This window comes from Bombus vosnesenskii, unplaced genomic scaffold (genome assembly GCF_011952255.1).
Source record: "Bombus vosnesenskii isolate JDL3184/JDL3185 unplaced genomic scaffold, Bvos_JDL3184-5_v1.1 scf7180000013311, whole genome shotgun sequence".
In the NCBI taxonomy this organism is placed as follows: domain Eukaryota; kingdom Metazoa; phylum Arthropoda; class Insecta; order Hymenoptera; family Apidae; genus Bombus; species Bombus vosnesenskii.
The window spans coordinates 788,164-813,187 of NW_022882959.1; the positions used below are offsets into that span (position 1 = coordinate 788,164).

The window sequence follows — 25,024 nt, forward strand, 5'->3', positions numbered from 1 at the left end:
TTCACCGAAGGAATTTATTTAACCTAAGCACGTTTGCAACGCTGCAAGATGCAACTAAACAAAATAATTACATCGAGGAGTACATTACCGTGTCTCTATCTTAGCAATTTTTCTACGATTAAAATTTATTTACACATTCCACGCAATAATCGTAAAATTATATGGAGCGTTTCAATCTCGGTCGCTATTTGCTAACTTTAATCGAGATCAACGTACCACTGAACGTGGTAGTAGATGTGAATTTAAATAAAATAGATAATAATAATAATGATAATAAACTGTGCTGAGACCAATAATAATAATCAAGATTCCACTTAGAATGAAATAAAATAAAGTAAATTGAAGTTAAATTAAACTAAATTCAGGTAAAATAAAATAAAACAAACGTAGGTACTTGAACGTCCTGCGTTAAATTCCAGTAGCGACTTCATCTTCCCACGATGGTTAGCAGGATGCACGGTAGAAGAAGATATAATCGAATCTAACTAGAACGCGACAAAATTCGGTCTGTAACGCGCGGATCGTGACTTAAACAACAAATTTACGCGAACCGAGGCGTAACTTGGTTAAGGTACCGTTATCTTCTGACAGGTACCATCGTCCTAAGACATTCCAATCGCGTAACAAATTTCGAATCGCGTTCCAGGACGACGTTTCGTCGTACTCGATGGCAGCTTCTCGCCCGATTATGTTTCTCGATTCTTTAACACGTTGACTGCTACGACTTGGATCGTCAGTGACCCAAGTCGTTAAATTTTTTATAACGAAAATAAATATAATAAAAGGAAGATAAATTTTGTGGACTAAAAAGTTGCGGACAATGCGAACGACCTAGATAACACGGTTAAAAACAAAAGTATGGAAATATAATATAATATTTTGGTGAAATTAAATCTTATTGCTGTGGTATATTTTAATCTATCGCAGATTTCGTGGGAAAATAGAGAACTACGTACATGGAATTGGCGCGAAGGTCAACGTGTTAACCGAGATAATCTGGCTTCTGAAAAGGTAACGAGAACGGAGTAATCTTTAAAAAATTCTTTATAAAAGTTACGTGTACACAGTACAGAAGCTGTAATATTTTAACAATGACGTTTTTACGAGTGAAAGATATCGAAGATCTCAGGGTTACAAGACATCAAGATATCTTCCAGGCAGCATATCATACATTTTTATCTTCGTTGCAACCAACGAATTTAAATCTCTATTCGGATAAGTTTCTCTTCGAAGTACCTATATATTGCATAATGATTTCAAATGGACGAATTCTAGCCGAATGTGGACCATTCGCCGTAGAATATAAAATAAAAAAATTCCTGCGTTACATCTTCACGTTCACTATACTCGTAAAATATTATGTCGCATAGAACTATTCGCTAAATTACTTGCTCACTTACCATGCAGAGTTAGAGATGGTCGCATACAAACTGTGGTTTAGTATACGGCGTGTGCAATGAATAAATACGATGAGTAAATAATTAATCAAATACTCTGGTAATCTTAACAGAGTGTAGGTATGCTTCTAACAAATATCTTGCAACTTCTCGAATTCGTTTCAAATCTGACCGACGAGATCGCGATAATCGTTTAAATGGAATTTAAAAAGCATTTTACATAAAACACACGGATGACGTATTCGCAAAAAGTTTCCACGAATATTTAAATACTTTCGCGAACTACTTCGTACGTATGTACTTATCGAACGATACTCTCAAATATCTCAGAACCAAAAAGTTAAGTCCCACTGGTATGTAGGTATTTAGTGGCGAGAGAAAAGAAGAAAGCCAAAAATCCAAGTACTTGCCACCACGCGATATCAACGTTGCTTTCTCGTTGCAACGATTTTGCGGCCGATCGTTAAACATTTTCCAACACGGTGGAACGTGGATATAGCTGTTCCATGGAACCAAGCAACTATGACCACGCCCTGCGCGCTACCGAAGCGCTATTCAGGCTATCTATCAGGACTAACTGCACCGCACACTGAGCACAGTGTCGTAAATTCGCGAGCCGTGTCCGCTCCGTGAACCGACAAGAAAGCCGTATCCCGGATATTTCAAGTATGTCGGTCGATTGGCAAGAAATCGGCGAAACCGATTGCCTGTTCTGTTAGACGAACTTTTCGTGCACTTTGCTTCGTTGTTGTCAAATTTTCTTTGGGGACCGCGATGGAAATTGAAAATAATCAAATCACATTGAGATATAAGAAAATAAAATTCAAACTCATGGTGTAATAACAAGCTTTAGAATTAACGACGAAGAAAGAATTGAACCTGATAAATTCCACGGAAACGCCACAAATTCGACCGAACACGATGTTTAATCGTAAAAGCATGGAACACGCGTTTGGCTGAAACGAATTAAATTACCTTATGCCTTGGTTACGAATGGTTTCACGTAATTATCAAGGAAAACGGGTATTCAGAGAGAAAAGTTTCGCTCGAACCACGTTAGAAACGGAAACTCAAAAGCCAGAGTTACGAAATATCATTGCAAGATAATATTGCAATGTGGTCAGACCGCATCGCGGCACAACATCGACACACCCCGTACAATACGCTTGGCATTCGCTAAGGCGTTCCTCTTATACGTTTATTATACATTTATACGTGTCTTCTCGACATTTTAAACGAGCAGTAAACAAATTTCCCTGTTACGACGAACGTGCTCGTTGCTGCGACCAGCAACGTGACGTTATCTATTCTCGAATCATAATAACCACTAACCTTGATGCTTCGTGTATAAAATATCGCTGCAAGGTCTTTTCCATGATATACAGAGTCGATCAGGAACATTTATATCGTAAAATGCTTTCGCGTATAGTGGCAACAGGAAGTATTTGCATTAACCCTTATTTTCCAATAAACCGTTCTTTTTCTTGTCAGCTTCTACATTCTTTCATTTTCATAGTTATACGAAAGTATCAAATTTAACCTATAATACTTAAATTTGACTAATTAGCATGTAAACTTCGTAATGAATAGAACGACGTGCAATTACCTTTCGTAGCTACGGTATATATCGTATGTGTCGTATAACACACGTTGCGATCGAAAATCTAATGCGACTATATGTTTATGGCAAATGTCTCGTGGTTTTTATATACGTTTCCAGATCGGTTTCGAATTCTGCCAACGATATAATCGCGATTAGATCGAAAACATACATCTATATGAATATAATTAAAAAAATGGATCCTGGGAAAAATGGTTTACTCTGTTACGCATTATACAGAGCATTATACTTTGGGTATTTTCGATATTCTTGCTTATTATGTACATTTTACGTGTACCTTTATTCTCCTTATTATTAGGCACACTTTTTCACTTTCAGCTTTCCCATAAATGCATAAAAATACGCTTCAATCGTAACAGTTATCTCTGTTGCGTATAATACATACATAAAAATATCTAATGGTGTCCCTCGCGATGATCGTCGCTCCTCGTTCGTTACTAACTCGACAATAATCGCGCTCGTAGAGCTCATCGTACTAATGAGTTGAATATTAACGACGTTAACGGTAGAGCCAGTCGACGCGCATATGTACGTAGCAAAAGCAAAACCGGGCAACCGGTAGAGAACGTTGCTAGAGTCGATAATTACGCCGTGGAATTCAGCGAGAATTAATCTGACCACCATCGAATCGTCTTTTACTAACTACGCGATCTACTTAACTATGCAATTCTTCGAGAATACGAGAGGATCGAATTAAACACGTGTCGACATCTGGTTTCGATATAACCGAGTGGGAAATTCACCTGTTGCTGGTCTGTCGTTGCTGGATAGGTTCTAAGTTAGAAGGCTGGAGGAACTAGGAATGCGCTTGCTCAATAATTCTTGCCTCTGGATGACGAAAGAGGCTCGAAGAACGTTGCGTCTTTGCTCGCTCGATTCTGGCCTCTCGATTCTCTCTCCTCATCGTCGGTAGTTACTTTGCATTGGGAATTGGTGTGACGAGTTCGGTCGAGGAATCGTACGTAGACAGTTTAAGGTTTTTGGGAAGCTGAAATTCTACGGCGATGATTTTAGGAAAGAGAATTCTCGAGCTTTTTGGGAACAATGTTTGCAGAAGCTACGATCTGAAATTATTCCTCTATATGAAATTATCCTGAAATAATTCGAGTTACGGAAAAGATTGAAATCGCATTCGAGAATTTTTGCAGAGCTAAGAATCCTATTAAACGAAGTTTAAAGGAATAATTGTCGAGTCGTGGAAAAGACACATAAATAATAGTATCAAAATTATCTTTGATATTGAAACGAAGGTTTTATGAAATCAACTTTAGGAAAAAGAAATATTTGCATTAAGAAAGAGATACGATAAATCGTTCTAAGGATTTCATGAAACAAAGCTTCGGATAGAGAAGATTTGAACGACGCTATCTTGAAATAAATCGTAAGAAAAAAAAGATTGGTCGATCCGTTGATCTTCCATTGCAAAAGGTCCCGTAGTTTTTCGTTTTTACCATAGTCTTCAATTTCCAAATGAATCGTTCTATACCATTTTATTAAATCAAGATGCGCACGATGTATGCCGCGAATTACAGTACAACGTTCCGTTTAAAAAAGAAATTTGCACGCGTCAGACGTTGAGCGCACCGCAAGGATTCAGCTTTTCGTAGTAGGTGTAGGTTTCAGGTTTTCTTGTGGGAATAACACGGCTGAAGGAAGTTGGAGAGCCAGCTTTGTTACGAGGGGGCCCTCTTCTTAACCCTATCTTCGCTATACGCGCGTTGCACACAACGAAGCCGGCTGTTTTTACGTGCGTGCGTTTAATTTCGCGTTACCCTCGCCACTCACGCGAAACTTTCTTGTTAAAAGCAATTTCGACCAACCAACCAATGAATACGGCGACGTTGCTCCTTGAATTCGCAATCGATGCTCGGTTTTGACTTCTCACTTCCTGTTCATCCGTCAGATTGTCATGGTGTCTTCGTTCGCTGAATTTTGAATTATTAGTGAAAAGCTTATTTACGAATGTATTAAACATGTTCCTTTTTGAGGCGTTCGTCTATTGTTGTTTGTTATTATATTATCGTTTATTATTTGGAAGAACGAATATAATCTCGGTTCGTGCGTTTGCTATGGTAAATAGTATACGAATCGAGTTATTTTCTACAGAATTAGGAAATACATCGACTGGTATATAGAAAAATGTATAGTTCCGTTTAAAAAGGGCAAAGAAAATCCTTGAAATCTCGAAGCCATCGAGTATATAAGAACTGTCACCGTCGCAAGATGTCCACCCCGAGGCAAATCAAGTTTCGTTCGAAACGCTTTTTCCAAATGAAACGAGTCATCTACGATAAGAGACCAAAGACTTTGGCGAACCGCTGCGTTCAACAACGTTCCAACTAGCTGTAAGTCTAAAGAACGCTGAAACTCATTGTGAAATCGAACAACTGCGAACATGGTCGTACATCGGCTCTAGTTTCCGCTAGCCGTTGATAAAAGACGATGGTATTCTAATTGCGCGAACGTTAGCCTCGCGATGTATTATTAAACGCTGGCGCGCGCGAGCGCGTTTTTATTAATCATGCCAGTCGACCGTATTCCCGTTAGCCGTGGGACGTAACAAGTCGGACAACGCGATCACGAGCGCATCGATGATGACCGGAAATTAGATCACATCCTCTGACGCGAGAAGGATCTTGCTGGTGATCCACGAAAGGACACGCGTGCTTCGTTTATGGTGCACATGGTAATAACGCGTAAGGTAATTAGGTCACGTGTCGGCCCATTCATCCAAAGAACCGCGAACGACTCACAATGAACTGTACAAATGGCCGACTGATCGCAGTTTCCATTTGCATATTACGAGGCAATGCGCTCTCTGAAACAAGAGTGCTCTCTCACAATTACGTGTTTTAATTATAACAGTGTACGGTGTATGCTCTGTTATAGGATGAAATGTGTTGGAATATTTATGTAGGTCTTTGGGAATTCATAGCGTATGGGATTAGTAGGTTATTTATTATAGGATTTAATATCGATACGTTTTCGATATTAGATTTTCGATTTAGACCGATCAAGTCATTTTTCTACGACTTTTTCAGAGATTTGTAATTTAAAGATCAATTGATCTGGAATCTTTCCACTTTTATCGTAGGATATAATTTTAGTACGTCTTTGACATCGCTGTAAGTCGCTGAGGGAATTTTTTTTATAGATCGCAGATAGATTAGCGAGACGTTCTGCGATCTCTGCTTTTTTCGCGGAATTTAATATTACTAATACGTTCTTAATAATAATTTAGATCAACATATGGAATCGTCGTGGAATGAGAAATCTGAGAAGATTGATGTATGTTTTTAAAGATTTATAGATGAATTAGTAGGTCGTTTTCAGATCGCTCGGTTTGTTTCGTAAAATATTAATTAGTCTGTGGACTAATCAGGATTAACGTGCCGATAATTGCAGGTATTGGGATTAACGTAAATAGGCGTACGCAGTACGCAGTATGTTTTGTATTAGTAATTCTATAATTAGTCCATGATAAACAATGAATCGATATAACGATATTTAATATTTATAGAATATTAGGATTAACATAAAACTAGAAGTTTAACGCGTCTAATATATTCTGTGTTCATAAGAGGCAGTTCGAAATACGCGTATGACGTACCTATATGGTGTGTACAGTGAATCAGTTTAGTACTTGAACGAGAATTTTCACCGATCAAAATAAATGTAAGTATAGAATTCCCGCGCGAAGAAAACGTTAACAAATTAATTTTCCCATTAAAAAACAAAGAACTTGCGTACAGTGAAAGTTTAGAGAACACGTTAGAATGATAATTGTACGTAGAAATAACGTTACTGGATATTATCCACGTAGACGTTATTTGATGTAATCCGCGGTAAGCTACGATATCGATACGCAAGCGGACGTTGATCAAGTTCGCCAATATCCGCAACGAAAGTGAACGAATGTCTTCCTTTTGTCGGTTGCTCGTTCACCCATGGGAGAATGAAATTAAAACCCATTCACCGTTGTACGAACGGGACGCTAAATTCACTTCCTAACAGCTTGGAGTTTCTACGGCGTTTAAATGCATTCGATGCGTTTAACGTTAATACGTTAACGTCGTTCGAGCGACGCAAAGCAAGAACTGCGCGATTACTGGTCCGGAGAAAAGAAATTATTTATATAACGATAGGAGTGCAATTGGTTGCGAGGAAAGGTAGATAAAAGAAGCAAGAAGAAAGGAAAAAGTTCGAATAATGGCAGAATATTTAAAATTGTTAGTGTAGTAGAACAGATATAGTTGCAGCGAAATGTTTCATTGTATGTTTATTAAGACGTATTTTCTTCTTTATGTATGGAAAATTTCTATAATTATCGGAGAGAAAATTATTAGAGGAAACGAAGGAAAATAAAAGACTACTATGAATGCAAGTGAATTGTTTCATTTTATGTTATGTATCTCTAATACATTCCGTTCCCTACTTTGCGCGTAAAAATTTGTAGCATTGCGAAAGCTAGCAGTTACATATTAGGGAAAATAAGAAAGAGTATCTACTGGGAAAGATAGATGCCCGTTATGATATTAGAGATTGTTAGAAGAAAAAATAATTGGAACGGTGTTTCTGTTTGACTAAAAATTTACTTTTCCATCGTTAATGAATTATTATGCGATGCTTCGATGCAGAAGAACGATTAAACGAAAGGACAAGGAAAACGATACTCTTCCTTAGATGCAACAATTATTCGAACAGTCTGTCAGTCAGAAGTATAAAACAAATAATATCGTCGTTTGAAAGTAAAGCAGGATAATGGTTGAAAGAAAAAGAATCGCGAAGAGGTAAAGGAATCCAAACGAGTCTTGTACTTAGAGCTGAATGCAGATTGACAACATCGAACGTCGTTCTATAAATAATTCAATTAGGAGTTCGCAGGAATATCTAGCATTATCCGTAAGAGGTTACGTAAAACCTGCTGCGAAGGTCAGCGTCTTCGTGCTTCGAATCGCGAAACCTTCTGGTATCGATTACCAATTTCGTTCAGGGGCGGAAGTCGCGACGAAAGTCCATCTAAGGCGGCGGAAGTGGTCGCTGAACAATACCAACCGGTACTGCGTCTCGTGATAGCCGTGTTCGTAGAGTTCGACGACATTTTTATGTCAACTATGCGTTTTAAATACTTTAACAGACAAGATTAGAAACATAAGAAGACTTTTAACTTGGAAATCTTCTTCCACTAAACGTTTTTGACTTAAAAGTCCTTTTCATCGATTTTATAGACATATAGATATAGATTTTGTAGAAAAGGTATTTCGATCACACGTTAGAGGCCCGTTAGAGTTAACATTTTTTTCAGAAGATTTTTGAAATTTTATTTTCTATAAGGAAGAAATTTAACATAATTTAAGATCCTTTATTATGATTTTCAAGATAGATTTTAGGTAAATCGTTATAATAGATTGAGAGTATAAGAAATTGTAGAGATAATGGTTATTTTAATAATGGATATCCTATAAAGAAATAACTGCATAGAAAGGAAATTATGCAACAAAGTTACCTCCGATAACAATAACCGATTTCCTTGTTTAAACCATTGCCATATACTCACGATTTTTTTCATAACCAATTTAAAGAAAACCTTACATTTACAAACCCGTCTGTATCGCTAATAATAGCCTGTTCTATTTGCCATGAAATTATCACTCGAAATATAAGATACGTATCGAAATAAGATCGGTCACGTTGCAAAATCACAGGGAACTGCGCGAGCAATTGAACAAAAATTGGACAAAAATGAGTACACGATACTTTGATTTTCTGAACCGATTAAATACGATGCACAGCTGCAAATGCAAACTTCAAGCCCGGCTAATTTATGCCGATGTAACAGCTGTTAAAACTATATCGCCGGGGGTCCAGTTAGAAAGTATGTTTCCAGTATCATCGTAATTACCGTTTTACCACCACTTCCTGGTTACGTCGAAACCGTTATTTGGCATGGTGTCGGCGAACGTGAAGAGATAAGTTCCCCGCAGGATGTAGATACGAGCGCCTTTCGATCGGTAAACGCATCGAGAACTATCGTCTCGACGTTTTACTCTAATGAACGGCAATCTCGGCCGAATAAGCGAAAGATTTTCTAGAACGGTACTTAGATCGACGAGCTGGGTAACTATGCAAAGGAATCAGTTTCCTCGAGATACTTTGGCGATAATCGGTGAATAAGATCTTCGTGATCTTGAGGATCGACTTTTCGATTACAGTTCTCAGACTCGTTTTACACGCTGTCACTCATTTTTTCGTTATTATTAATTTTTACAAGACCAGAAGTACCTATAGTTGGTTTAACACGTGTTAAAATCCGTGTAAAAAAGACCGTGCAAACGTGAATCGTGTAAGAACTTGTAAAGTGTAAAAAGAGTATCAGGTGTATACTTCTTTGAGTATTGACTTTTCAGTTGCTTCTTGTCAGATTTGTAGTGTTGCGTATTTCACGACACTAAATTATCCAAATATATGCCAATTTGTTTCGCTGGTTTTCATCATTTTCTTTATGTTCCACGTTTCTTTAGTTTTAACACCATCAAAATGCTCTTATCTTTAATTGTAAATTTATATTTACCAAAACTATAAAGGCTATTTAAAAATTATACATACAATGCCTTAATTCCCAGAAAACTGTATTTTCGAAAATTTCCTACCATAATTCAAGAATGAATTATTTTTTCAATTCCTAAAACGAGCAATCGTACTTAGACCTTATCGATTTTATGGACCAAATTATCACCAAAATGTCGCTCATCCTTCTAACACCTGTTCTAGTTTCCAATAAAGTGTTATTTTATTAGTATCTTACATGGCGTTGGGTGGACTTATAAATCGTATTATGCGATCCAAGGAAATAACGACTTGCACGAAATCGTGCGTGGTTTCACGCCAAAGGCTGGTGGAATCGTGTCTGGCAGCGGTTGCTCGCTTTTTACACGCGCCGTTTCGTGCTGGTAAACCAGGAAATTCGGATACTTTCTAGTATTGACCTACAGCCGCATATCGCGATTTCCCTCCATTTGTCTGTTTTGCCCTGGGCACTTCTTTACGTTGTTCTAATCCGTTTTAACGAACCCCGAGCCAAAGCGTTTCGTTGTTGGAATATTCTTCGCTCCGTTATCAGAGACGAGATATCTCGCGATGCAATGTTGCTCGTACGATATCACGGACGAGATATACCGCGCGTATGTTTATTAGGGCGAGAGTTGTAATTACAGGAAGATAGACGCACGAACAATGTCGTGTCGCGAGATATCTGGTCCACAGTTGCGAAGCGGTTAAACGATAAAATAAAATTTCTGACATTTTTTAAATGAACGGAAAAATAGGAAATTTATAACGCAAGAAAAAAGAAGTGTCATAACATCATAAGATGAAATTATATTTGACAAGAAGAAAATGTAATATATACTCCGGAATAGATGATTGCTACCAATGCGATACAAATGTTTAGCGCAAGAGTAACTAATCCACGCAGTTTAACGATTTTAAACTTTCTTCTGTCTAATTATATTTATACTACCTTCTCTTTTTTCAGATTCAGAATTTTTTACCAGATTTAGAATTTAGTCAAGGAATCTGTCTAGTTTATAAAATTGTCGTTCAGCCGAGCCTCAAACAAACACAGAGACCAAACTATCTTTTGCTATTTGATTTATGGTTTCAATAACTTTCGTGCAAGTTGATAAAGATTGAACGAGCTGCATTGTAAATCGAGGGCTTCGTGCTGAAAGAAACGCAAATACCCCGTAGCAACAACGCGAAGAGGAACGCCTTCCTAATTTGATATACTCTAATTGCTGCGTGAAGGCAACTTGCAACACGCGTCTATAGTATTCTCTTTTTCTACTCTAAAAACTACAATTTCTTAGCAAGTGCATCCAAGAGATATCTCTAAATTTTCCACGAACAATGCTAATCACGCTAAATGTCTCTATACGTCTACGTTTTTTTTTTTTTTTTTATGAATCAAAAGCATTCAAATGTCACGCTTGCGTAAAAATCTTCGAAAGAACATTTTTATTATCGTTTCTATTGGCGTGGGATGGTTGTCGTCGCGTATATTCTTTAGTTATCACGATGATCTTTTTAATATCATCTTGAATCGATAAAACAAGCGACAGAGATTTTGTGATGATTTTAATAAAGAATTAAACCAAGGTATTTTCTCCTTATCATACGTACGTTAAAATCCTTTCGTGCTCATAATTAGCGATAGTTAAGTTTCGGCGTTTTCAGGTTCTTCTCATACTCATTCTTCTCGCTCTTGCATCATTTACCATTCAAACTTCTGTTGCATCATCGTACACTTTACCTGTGCTTTGCCCGTCGAGTTCAACCTGTCGAATTATGCACTGAATCAACTTGTTTCCGCGAGACTTTCTACGAGCCAGCTCTTATCAACACCCGTATCAAGAGCAGCATGTAGAGTGATTCGAAAAATTGATCGCATGCCAAGCCGCCTATCTCCTATTAACGCGTTACCGGTATAAATCAACAGATGCTGTTGGAAAAATGACGGTGATTTAGTCTGCCGCGTATCAGGTTTCCCTTCAGTTTCGGGGCCGTTTACATTTCTCATTTTTAGGTCAGCTTGACGCGAAAGGTGCGATAAATGATACGATCGATGATTCGAGCGTTCCTATCCTCGTTCGTTTGTCTCGTTGTAGAGATGACTTCGTTTAAAATTCGAGAACGAGCGATCAATTTTTCGGGTCGCTGTATCTACCACGATCAACATCGACATACCGAGCTTCGAGTTTGTTTCGAAACAACCTTCCGTTCAATCTCCGCGATTTGAATTCCTCTGGCAAAACATTTTGCGTGGTATTTTCTATCAGGTCGTGTAAGCTAGGTAATTGTATCGAGGATTAAACATTACGTTCGAATTCGTAGCCGGTACACAGCACGATTTTCAATTGCGAAACTATCTTCCGATGATTCCCAAAGAAGCCATAATCGCCCGCAACTTGAAAGAGCACAAAATCTAACCGTTGCACCGAATCTAACTCACTTCGTTCTAGAAACCCGCAGGATTAACACATACCGTCGCAGACAACTATGGTCGTCCTATTAGGCGTTTCTTCGGCGCAATCATCGTGACGAACAATGGGGCGTTGCATAAAAGCGCATCTACAGCGCAGCGATGAACTGCTGCCGACAAAGTAATAAACTTTCGCGAACCACCCGGTGGGTTTTCACGAGCTCGTAGGTGTGCGACTCGCTTCCCACGAGCTCGCGGGCAGTTACGTCAGCCGTGGGTCTGCAATTAGCCGCAACTCGTCGCGCGAACAGTGCGTGCGTGCGCGGTGCACGTGCAATTGGCGCTCCTGTTGCTCTTCGAGCTACCTCGAGACCGAGCAACTTGTGTAACACGCCGTTCTCAAAACTTTCGCCGATAAAGTGTTTGATAAGAGCCTTAATTGGCGATATTAAATCGTAGTAAAACTCAATTAGATCGTATATCCGTGACTCGGTGCAATAAGTACCAATGTCGATATTTATAAAGTTCGGATATTAGCGCTTTTGCAAATTATATATTATCCGATTATTATCCCATTCGATGGATCATAAAATTGTAAGAAACAAATCCACGATCTGCGATCTACGATCTGATTTGCAATAACGTCTAAGGGATATGTTTAGTTAGTTTTAATGGTTCGTATTAATTTTAGTTTACTATGTCAGTCGTACGTGTTAACGACTCGCTTCAAGTAAGAGGACAAAATGTTTTTCAACGAGCTACTAATTAATTCCTTCTCGACGACTATTTCCTAGTTTCCTTTTTTCGGTTTGGCTTCAAGTAAGAGTGAGTTTACAGTCTACTTTCTTCTTTTCTTCCCAATATTCGCCATGCTAAATACTTGGAGATCGACGAAGAATTCTTCTCTTCTTGGGAGGCGTTTTATTGTCAATTTAGAGGATGAGAATTTTGGATGGGAGGATGAGAGCATTAATACTGTAGGCAAATAGAAAAGACAGCGACGAAGGCAAATTAACGTGCTTTCACGAATTTTTGAGAGTTTCTAGTTGGGTGTGTGTAGTGTATACACGAGCATAATAATTTAAGAAGTGTTCTTTGTTTCTTTCGGACACAGTCGTTTCTTTATTCGGTAACTTTCTACGTGTGAGCAAGTAATTTCTTTATTTGGGAAATTTTGTATATTTGATGCGGAACAAAATTTCATTTCGTAGTAATTAATATAAAATAAACACAATGGGGTGTAAATATCTTTCGTAGCCGCTGTATGAGATAACGAAACCCTATATCCGATCTTAAACCCAAGAAACAAACACTTCGCATCGATCCAGCGAAAAAATACGACTCCGGGGAACATCAACGTCCGTCTCAAAGGAATTAATCAAAGAGAAGCGGACAATGCAATGGCAGAGAGCACTCGATAACGCTAACGGTACCCATTGCGAAAGGAACCAGCTGCTACCTCGATTCCCACTCTTCAAGCGCGTAATTAGGTCGTTCCTCTAATCGTCGATTCTCGCGCGTCAAATATATTTATTCTGTTAGAATTCCTCGATTGACTCGGCGTTTTAACGTTGCTCGTTTTACATATGCACATATATAAGTATATACATATATATATAGTGTAAATATAACAATAGCGAATATAATACGATAATATTAGTACGGAATATTAGCCAAGCTTAATTATTCCAACATACGTCAGCATGGATGACAATTTTGCAATTTCTAACGTAGAAAAGTGTCAATCGCGTTCAGCCATTCGAAGCGTACGAATATTTCTGCGATTGTGTAGGCTCTGAACGAACGCTGTGATCGGTCGACCGGGCCGGAAGACCCGTTACCTGCAATCGACAGGAAGTCTGCATCGTCTAGGCTGGCCACGCCACGAGATTACGATTACGCTTGCGGGAAATCTGGCCGGACTCGAGCGAACCGAGTCAAACGCTGCCACCTTCACCTCTCCGCGACTCTGTCGATTATCGGTGGCGGTATAACGGTTCCCAAGGGGATTCACCGAGGAGCGTGTGTCTTCCTTCGCGACGAACGCACCCGTTCACGTGGCTGATTCAACGGAGAAATCCAAGTCGTTGGCCTCCTGCTGCGCTTCGTTCGTTCGTTCGTTCGTTCGTTTGCATTCGGCGGCGATCTGACAGAGTTATCGCTCTGTGGAATTATTTCGGTGGGGATTTTTGGGTCGATGATAAAACCTTCGATGTGATTACTTTGAATTCTCTACCCTGTCTTCCTCTTCGTTACTTTAGTACTCTTATTTCATCGAATGATCGTGTTCGTTTATTTGATTCACCAGGAATCTGGTGTAGTCATCGTTCTCTAGAACCGACGTTTCGTTGATTCATTTTGTCGACTTCTTAAAGAAGACTGGTTCGATACTAGGACCATTTACTCGCACTTATCGTCAGACTACACGACGTTAACCCCGTTCGAATCCAAGGATGATCGGCAAAATGAAACGTCATTAAATAATAATCCGATGTCTGCGGAGATTTATCACGTTTCTCGATTACGCGGCAGGCTATGCTACTGCTGTGCCACAATTCAGCCGCAGAAACCGTAAGGAATTTTATGGGAACCGGCGTACATCCTATACATAGAGCGACTTTATGTGCCGCATATTCCGTAGGCGAACGACGAGCCTCGCTGAACTCTGTATTTAAATATTTAACACTGACCAGTTTCGTTTCATCCTTATACCTGATCTTTCGCTCTCAAACGATATTTTTAAGCCGGGATACTTCGTTCCAAAGCATGGTCTGTTTTATTCGCCGTTCTATAAGATTATAACGCTCTTTGCCACGTAAAATGCAGAAGATCAAGTAAAACGATACATTCTAAAATTAAGTATCTATAATTCGAATTATTAGAGACATCCATGGCAGAAAAATTATTTCATTGACTGTTGGTCGAGACTGAACATTTCTGTTGCTAGGTTAAATTACCTTTTTGCGAGCATTTAATTAAACTAATTTCACTTTCTCTAATTATTCTCAGGAGACTCTACCATATGTTTTTTAGACGAAGAAATTTACATAATAGTTTCTAATTATAATAAAGTTTTTGTGTCGCGAAGAGATCAACCTCGTTTAAATACAAATACTGTATTTGGAAAGTGTCAAGGTCTGCGTATAGTCCTCGAATCATGTTACTGCTCAAACACATCTCCCTCGTCTTCTCTTTCCCCGATGTTAATGAACGGTCGATGCTAATGAACAGCTTGTTCAAACGAGACTCTTTTCTTCTCTGTTACAGGAATATGCTGATAAGAGAATTGGCGGCCGTGTGGGTCGCCGTCCTCTTGTGCCATCTTCAGCTAACGGAGTCTCAGGTGAGCGCTCGATTATTATTCCGCTATGGCTTTTCGATGACATCGCGGTCTACATTGTTTCACACTTACTTACGTATAAACATATTCCGTCGTGCGAAGTGAATATAATGGAGCGATCGAAATCGGGTCGAGAAGTCACAACGTGATTTTTAACAATTTAATTCATCGCCTATCTCGTTCTTGTCAATTTACCTTACTACGATACGCTTATACATTTAACGAGAGGGAAATTTCATTTATCGGATACATCGTAGTATCCATCGCGAATATCAAATTCTAAAAGTATCTTCAAAATTATCGAGAACATCGTTTCGTAAATCGTTTAAATTTTTGAAATTTTCCCGTCAAATAAAATTCCTCGTATACGACGTGTTCGAGATGAAAGATTCGAATTAAACGTATGACGTTTGAAATCGATCATCTTTGATCAAAGTAAGAACCACTTTGATTTTTGCACATTGCGGTTGTAGTTCCGCGTTCTTAAAAAAAAGGAAGACCTGTCGTTTCTCGAAGAAAACGTTCAAATCGAAGAACGTAATAAATTAAAAGCTAAATTATGGTCTTATCGTAAAACAATATCCACCGATATTTTCAGTTTGTATTATAAAAGTTACTCGGAAAGTGATACGTCTAAGGTATAATCTTCGAGCCGTTCATTCACACGCAAACGCGAGGGCGTCACGCGAGGATTAAATGGAGATTTGTCGGTTTGAACGTGGCATCTTGGTGTGCCAGCAGGGCATCGAGGATCCTCGTTTCACTATACAACGACTCGCGTAGAATTCTTGAGAAATCGAGCCGAGGATTATGAAGTAATTGGCATGTCGAGCCCCACAGGAGTTGGCATCGTTGGCTGGCCGTTTGCTCGGCACCTGAATGTGGAGTGTGTGTGCGAGGTGAAAGTGAATTTCAGGCCGCGTGTACACGCGTGTGCCCTATCCGAAGCGCAAACAATGTTACCAACTGTGCGCAGTTGCAACATTTTGAGTATAGGAAGCGTCGACGCGTCAGGAAAACGTTTCGTGTATTTCCAACTGCGTGAGATAACTGATTTTCGCGCTAATTTTTCAATTCTATCGAACGGATCTCGTACTCCGCGTTAACGAAGTGTCCTTTTCTTTCGAACAATTACGAGTTTTACTTTTTATCGCAGCTGTTCTTTTAAAAGTAAATAAAAATAGAAAAGATCGATATCTCTAAGCTTCGGATACGGTAGAATTTTGTTAGTCGAGAAATTCGGTATCTTCGGCTCGTTTAATTACGAAGGTGCGGATAAGATCGAGAAGATTTTTCCGAATTGATATCGAAAACTACTAAACGCTTTTAACTTTGACATACCAACGATGATATTCTAAATAATCGCTTTATATTTTATAGCGTATGTACACATCTGTCGATTCTAAATGGAAATAGCAAGTATTCATTGTCTGCGATCATTAGCTCGTTAGTTCGTGTTTTTTAACACCACGCAGATCGATCAAAGTGTCCTAGTATCTACCTGCGAGCATCGCTGTATTATTATCTTTTATCGTCTCGTTGCAATGCAAAATTCGATCGTTATTCGTCGAAGAAAGTTTTACACGCGAGATGATCGAAATGAAGATGAAAATCAAAGAGAAAGGAATAAAATTCACCGAAATAAACGCAACGTTTCGTCAAAATTCTACAAACGAGAGGAAGAAAAAATGGAAAGATCCGTTGACGCATCGAATACCAGTGATCGTTGGCTGGCCGCGTGGAATTCCATCGGCCTCCGTTTCTCCTCTCACGAGTGCCTCGCATCGCACCTTGAAGGAATGCAGCACACCGTTATGTCACTGATATTCTGGTACGCGAAGAAAACTCGCGAGAACTCACGGTCGTATTCTACGTACGAACCACGGTGCCGCTTTCCGGCGAAGATGAGCGCAAAACCAACAGATCCTCCGCTAGATTGGCCTCCTTCACTTTCTCCAGTGGAATAACAATGCTATTCTATCTCCATTCGCTGCTGCGAATCCGCGCCATTCGATGCGTACTCGTACAACTTTTAAATAACGAAAGACTCGCGTAAGAAAAATACAGGAACCGCTTGATTCTCCGAAAGATATTGCGCTCGGTACTACTTAGTTTAAGTACGTTCTGTCTCAGCGAGCCCTCTCACTGGGTGATCACTGATATCCTTAGGACGTGCATGTAGCCTTAGACAAATAATAAAAAAGAAAAAAAAGAGAGAGAAACGAGGAAACATAAGAACAACGAGAAATTTCTCTTTGTAAGATTTTCCTTATTTTCTTTTACTGCGGATAGATATACAGGGGTCTCGCGTATTACCTCGGCTCGATTTCTCAAGAATTCTAGGGACGTCGATAATTTATTCCACTTGTCGACAAGCTTTAAGATGCGTCTATTTCAAAATATTTATAAAAAGATTTCGCGTCTGTCGGATTAATTGCAATTTCTTAGGGTTAATTAAAGTTTGCAGAAATTGTTAGACGTATCTTATCTATGTTCGTATAGTTTATCTAATCGATTAAAGTTTAGTACGTCTAGTAATTAGAAATTTCTGCTCGAATTCTAGATCGAGCAGAAACAAAAATAGATTAGGTTTTAAGTCGAGACTCTAAACCCTCCATCTGCTACCCTATTCTTACTGACGTCGTTCGCATACCAGACCGTCTGAGTCAACGTAATTTTTTCTTTTTTTAAAGGTTTCTGTGTTTTAAAAACTTTCAAAAACTTCTTACACACTCTTTCAGATTTCGGAGATATCATCCAGTAGTCTTTAACGCTACACGTTGCCTTAATTCTTCTAAGCAAAACAAAATTTAAACAAAGGCATGGGAAAATGAGAAATCCTGTCATTTTCTACCCTTCCTTATTTTCCACCCCTTTCTTCTCTGCTTTTCTCCTTTCTTTACTCTTAAATTGTCAACTTACAATATATATGGTAAATATGGAAATATCTCTCTTTGAGAAATCCAACAAATAAGAAGAACTTTCCTCTTCGTGTATGGTAGAATAGTCGCGACATCCTCGTCCTTTTATGCAATCGACGTCGTAACTCGTATTTCCCGCGCTCTTCCGGCTTCGATTCAAAACTTTTATCCCACGTTCTCAGGCACGAACGTCCTCGGGTTTCGTCATTCGTCACGTGGAATTGTAGCGAGTTACTAGATTCGGTATGTGTGAAATATTGCTTTTTTCTGTTAGAGAAATCTGTACGGTGTAGATACGGATGCGTCCATACTGTTACGTGTGACGTTAGATGGATCGAATCGATATTGATGGGAATTGGGTGAATAAGAGACGATTCTGTGGAGATTTCCTGGTTTTAAATACTGTTACGATTGCAATTTTAGTTCTATGTTGCGTTTATGTTCGATAAAGTTACAGAGGTAACAAGAAGATAAACTATTTTAGATGTCTGTGTATATACCGATAGGATGTTTAATTATTTACTTATTTATTTATCCACTTTATCCAATTTATTTGTTTAGCACTATGCCGAAACTTATAGGAATAACGAAAAATTACCGATTGACGTATTTTAGCCGCATTTCACTTTTCTCCAAATTTCTCATTTAACATCTACAGAATTCGTTATATACTTTATCAACTACTCTGTCCATAAAACTATATATAAAGATAATTTCAAGAAAAATCGAGCCGCTCGGATATTAAACGATCGACTGAATTCGCCGAAGATATCTTAACTTCAATATCAAAATGGTTTAGTAATAAATTGAATGCTTAAAAAATCAACCAACGACCTTGATGAATCCTTTTACCTTCATACACGCATGCACGTTCAAAAATTCATATACGCTTTTATATCGAAAGCCTAAGTGCAAGAAACTACACTTACGACTTCTATAAGAAAGCTTAAAATTTATTTCACTTTAAATTCCTGTCGCTTTATCGGGACGAAAGGAGGCTAAAGTGGTCGAGTGCTTTGAGTTACTACGCCGTAAAGCGTTTTTAACGCGTTACTATGTTTCTTTGTTACAGGTTCCTACCACAAATGTCTTCACCTGTCCGAACGGTGAGTAACTTTAAAAAACTACTTCTCGATATCATCGATTTCTAAAGCAAGTAATTCCTGGCTGATGGCCAGACTATCGGTCACCTTGAAAAGGTCGCACCTGGTGGTCCTATACCTGGCCAGGTAGACTACTAAACTCGTGGACCAGGTTGTGCTTCAAAATTTTTTAAGGCGTAGGGTCCCTATTATGTGGCCACGAATCTGCCAGAATTTCGCTTTTTATTTTAAAGGGAAGGCAGGTGAAAATAGGCTTCGTGAAAATAGAAAACTTAACGTAATTTATGTTATAAATTAATATTATCTTTATCAATATTATAAAATATTGTTATACGTTAATTATAACGTTAATATCGTTCCGTTATTTTATTAGGTTTTGTAAAATTGAGTCGGAAACGTTCGAATATGTTAAGAATTTTGAACATCGAAGTAGCGTGTCATCTTAAATTTGTCGGTAAATATTGCGTTATTAAGTAACAAATTGTGAAAACAAATACTTGCGCAATTTGTGTAATTATTGTCTCAATAATCACGATACAGTTGACGTTAACGAAACGATCGAAGCAGAAAAGCGAAACGTGTAAAGACAGTACAGGGATATATTGAAATAGCAGAGTATATCCTTACGTATTACTTTTTTAATTTTAACAGCACACGCGCGAACGATTATAACAATCATTAAACGGAATATTTCAGCGATTAGAATTTTTCTAGTAATTCTTACTTCATTCTTATTCATCCTTTTTCTTCTAAAAAGGTAACAAAGATATATTTCTCGATCGAACAAACTTTCTTTCTTGTCTTCTTATTTCCTCCCCTTGCTCTCGTAGCAATTTCATACTGCTTTTTGGAGAACTCTACCAGTGCTAATGGTTTCCATCAGATACATTCTTTACCTAGCATGATGCACTTGCAGTATCATTTCGAATAGAAACCAAAGTATTTCTTTCTTCGATGATCTCAATAAAGAATGAAATAAATCAAAATATCTTTTCCTAGTCGTATATCAAAATCTTTCTCGTTCTCGTAATTCGAAATAGCCGAGCCTCGACACTCTGAAGCTCTTCTCGTACTTGTGCTTTCTCCTTTCTTACTCCTGAAACCTTAATCTTTCCACGATCGAACTGCACAACGTTGCACAACTTGGTTGTTCTTTTAAAAAAAAATTTGAGGAGGAATACGAAAGCGAGACGCGTACGGCGAATAAATCACGCGAGGGACAATGAGGATAAGAGTTCGGCCATTCGCAACGTTGCTCCACTTTTCCTCGTTACTGGCAGCGCAATTAAGTAGGTTGCACGTACAAGTATGAAGCTACTTGATCGTTAACCGTGTTCTGTCGCGTGAGCTCGAGATGTTTCATGTTCGATCGAGCCGGACCTGTGCCGGCGAGCACGAATCTACCGCTTTCGGATGCAAGAATTCCTCGAGCTTCGAAAATAACTTTATTTCAGCTCGCTGACCCTGCTCCAAGGCCTTGGAACCATGCTCGATCATCGAGGGCCTGAATAATTCGTCCTGCGATCTTTGAATCGCGATGCGAAAAAAATTTATCGAAGGCCTAAGATCATCGTCGTGACGAAGATACGGACCTTCTTTTCCTTTCAGGATTAAGATTGTTGAGTTATTTAGCAGAAACTGTATGACAGTATGAATGTAAAATCTGTTCCAGTAAGCCGAATATCGATATTAATATTAACAAACGAGGAAAATACGGTTCCATCAAAGTTTGTCTTCCTCTAGAGGATTAATTTTAAGATTCAATATGGTTATCCTCGTACTTGCTTTTGGGATTAAATGTACGTTTTCGTCATCTTCTCGGAAATGTTGTTTGTTGGATTGATAATGGTCGGATGATATTGGTTTTTTATCAAAATTCGTAGCCGTGTCATACATATATATCTTTGGACCTAATGGATCGTTACATTTTACAATATTGCTTAAGGAAGAGAGAAAAAGAGAACGTTAAACAGGAGGAGAAGAGAAAGCAACGATTAAAAAAGGGACAGATCGATTGCGATATTTTTGGAGACAGCGTTAACAATCCCGTACATAGATCTTTCGTTTAATACATTCCACGACGATTTGCGAACGTTCGTACCAGGGAAAATATATCGCATGCCTTGTTTCAATCAAGAAATGCTAATAGTCGCGAGGAGAACCGCATGGTCGGTATAAACATGGCCGTTTGACCTTTTAAAAGAAAGGAAGGCCGGCATCGAGTATTTCTCCGTGAGTCTAACGCAAGCTGGCATCGAGAAACCATTGAGAAATCGTTTGAACGCAGAAACTATCGTTAAATACCTACGACAATCCCAATCAATATCTTCGAATCTCTCGATCAACCACGCTATTTGTACGTGCAATTATACTTCGTTGTAAAATTTCGTTATATTTAATTATGCTATTTAGTAATAATAAAGTAATAATAGAGTGATACCGTATCAGATACACGGAACAACGATCGACGAGTTAATAAGTCAAACACTCGTTGAATTTGTTGAAAATCGGAAATAGTCAAATTCGTAAAAAATCCGATGCTCGAGAATCGAAAGGTGAAGAACACGAGCGCACGAGAAACGTTTCAGCCGACTCGGCGAATCTCTTCTGTAATGTGTTACCCGCTTACCCAGCGACCTACCTTTGACTCTCGGTGCTCACACACCGCTGAATCGCATTAAAAACGATCGAGGTCGTTATGTCCGTCCCTGTCTGTACAGGTCACCGGTTAACCGCGTTTCCTGCGTCGAACCTGTACCGAAAGTTTCACCTCTTCGCTCGTAAATCGATCAGACAATGGTACAATGGTTCGCGAAAATATTAGGACGCTTATCGTAGAAGCCACGATAGGTTTGCGATATGGGATAGATTTAATAAATGTAATGTAGATTCGTGGTCGTTAGATGCTGACTATGAACGTCCTCTGAGTATGATAAATAGAGAAAACAGGGGGAAAAAGGTTGAACTCGTCCACTATTCTACTAAATTTCGGAGTAGGACAAATTTTGTTCTGTTATTGCGTGCCATGTGGCACGATCGTGTAAAGAGAAATATAACTTGATATTTTTCTTGCACAGGATGGGAACTGAAAGGTATACATTGTTACAAATTCTTCAACATCAGGCACTCTTGGGAAAAGGCAGCGGAATTATGCAGGAGGTAAGTGGATCAATTGTCAATAGCCTTTTCATCGTGTTTCTCTCGGTGCTACTGGCTTTAATAATTCAAGATAACGATTTCTACGTTTTTTGTGCATAAAAAAATTTATTCGCTATTGAAACGTCTCACGTGCATCGATGAAAATTCGTTGGTAATCCGCGAAGTTAGACAAATCTGCGAATTATTGTATTACCAATTATTATTTGATCGATTCTGTACCTACAGCGTCGTAGGTAACAAAACTCCGATCCGTGTACAGTTATCGAGAATTTACGTAGAGATTTCTTTAAATTGACTCAAAATTTTACATAAATAACAAACGCATGAAAATCCTCGGTACCAAACACGTCAGACACTCGATCAAACTTGCCGCGAAATCTTCTATCGAATGACTCGATGCATGTCCATTTATGTACTCGTACGCGTCGACGTTGCGAAACGAGGAATGAGAACAGAGGAAAGAAAATAAAACGGAGCATCGCGAGGAAACTCGGTGAATGCCTGTGTAACCGCGTCATTACACGCTAGAACGAAGCAAGAGATGGACGAATTGATGCGATTACAGGTACGGCAGCGAACTGATGGTGGTGGAGTCGTACAGCGAGAACAACATGTCCGCGAGCATGATCGGCCGGCATTTGGATCGTTACTGGCTTGGCCTGGCCTCCCTCGACGATTTACGAACCAACACGCTCGAGTCGGCCGCTGGAATGCTCGTCTCCCAATACGCCGGTTTGTAAAATCACGCTTCGCTCGACTTTCCACGCATCTCCACCTCTGACTCTTAAATCTTCCTTGGCGCCATCGTTATTCGAAGACGAGATCGTTACGACGTACGATCATAGATGAACCGAAAAAATGTTTTTCGTTATCCAATGGCGGCCATAAGTATCAGCACACCTATTGGTATTTCACGCACATTACACGCTTCGCATTGCCATTATGTTTTCTAATTGTCTCATAAATCTGTTACTCAATTCGTATCACGTGTGCCTTACGATATAGATCGTTGAATTAAGAAAAATTTGTTGGAATTTTTCAATAAATACGATTAAACGGTAGATTCTAATACTTGTGAGCTATCTAATACTTCTATATATTCAGAATATCACATATATTTTTTAATATTATTATTTTAATTTATATCTTCGTAAATACACGTATAAAATTTTACAGCGGTCTTATTTTTGGCACAACTAGTATATTGTGCATATATTTCTAAATATACGTATTTGGAATACTAGTTGTATCGAAAATAAGAATTGTGAAATTTGATATGTGAATTTACGTACGTCTTAATCGAAGAGCACACTGGGAAAATATGACGAGTCAAGGCAACGATAGTTTGCTCTGGAATTGACGTCCTTCTAACGATCGAACACACGTGCAGGCCGGTTTTCATCGGGGTCACGGAAACGCGGAACTGCATCGTGTATACGACACGAAGACACACTTTTCCTACAACAATGCCCAGATACCGTCGCTTTTACGTCTGCTCAGGTGCAAGCTGCAATTTACTCGTCTGGCGTATTATATATTTGCATAACATTTTCTTTTCTTTAGCTGTTCCTCCAACTATCCTCATATAACGCGAATTCTGTCGCTTCTTACCAGTAAATTCGGTTTTCGATTTCTACGTTCCATAAAATCCACGATTTTTCTTTTCGATGTTCCACGGATATCGAAAATTATCGCGTCACATAATTGTATTTGACATTGGAAGGTAGACTGCCAAAAGAATTGTAAAATTCTCTATTTCGAGTATACCAAGAAACTACGACTTAGAAAACAATAATTTTCAAATGAAACATAAATTAGACGAATATACACGCGCAAGTTGAGATAATATCAGACGTCGATTCCAAAATTTGGTAATGAAAAATTATTTTAAAATGTAAATTTGCCAACGAATTATAGAAAAAGACGCGATATTTAAAGTCGTTTGCTTCGTTTTCGTAGAAAGTTCTCTAACAAATTCCTTGAGATAATAACACTATCACGAGTCCAATTGAAAAAAATGGCAAAAGTTAGACCAATTTTCTTAAATTCCTGGCCATTTCATCGAGCGCCTCGCGTTTCCCCGAAATTCCATCGAACGAGAAGGACAGTGGGCCTGAACAGCTTTGGTATTCAGGTTTCTGGGCGTCGAAGCAGCCGAATCCGCAATCAGGTGAATGCGTGGACGTCGCGTTGACGGATGACCGACAAACGTGGGAGCTGACCACGTGCGAATCGTTGCTTCCTTTCATGTGCCGTGCCAACGCCTGCCCGGCAGGTAATCATTTCTCCACGACCTCGCACAACCCTAATCGCCTGACTGTGAATGTTTATAATATAATAAATTCATATCTTTGAGAAATTGAGAAATTTACTCGATCTTTTAATACCAGACCTACCGCAGTGATGAAAATTGCCAATTCATAATTTCTAACTTGGCAAACGATAGTTTTGAAATTATATAAATGGAATACACGTAATTGAATATAAATTGAGAAAACGGAAA

The 25,024-nt window shown here is 38.8% G+C and overlaps 1 protein-coding gene across 3 annotated transcripts in view; it reads left to right on the forward strand.

The window, feature by feature from the left end:
* Positions 1 to 25,024, forward strand: part of LOC117234975 (sushi, von Willebrand factor type A, EGF and pentraxin domain-containing protein 1) — a 51,588-nt gene that overhangs the window by 6,827 nt on the left and 19,737 nt on the right. For all 3 annotated transcript variants that reach the window (XM_033496575.1, XM_033496574.1, XM_033496576.1), the window contains exons 2-6: positions 15,266 to 15,341; positions 19,332 to 19,365; positions 22,440 to 22,521; positions 23,087 to 23,253; positions 24,656 to 24,796. In XM_033496575.1, coding sequence (XP_033352466.1) covers positions 15,270 to 15,341; positions 19,332 to 19,365; positions 22,440 to 22,521; positions 23,087 to 23,253; positions 24,656 to 24,796 — 496 coding nt within the window. In that variant the 5' untranslated portion in view covers positions 15,266 to 15,269. The remainder of the gene's footprint in view (positions 1 to 15,265; positions 15,342 to 19,331; positions 19,366 to 22,439; positions 22,522 to 23,086; positions 23,254 to 24,655; positions 24,797 to 25,024) is intronic.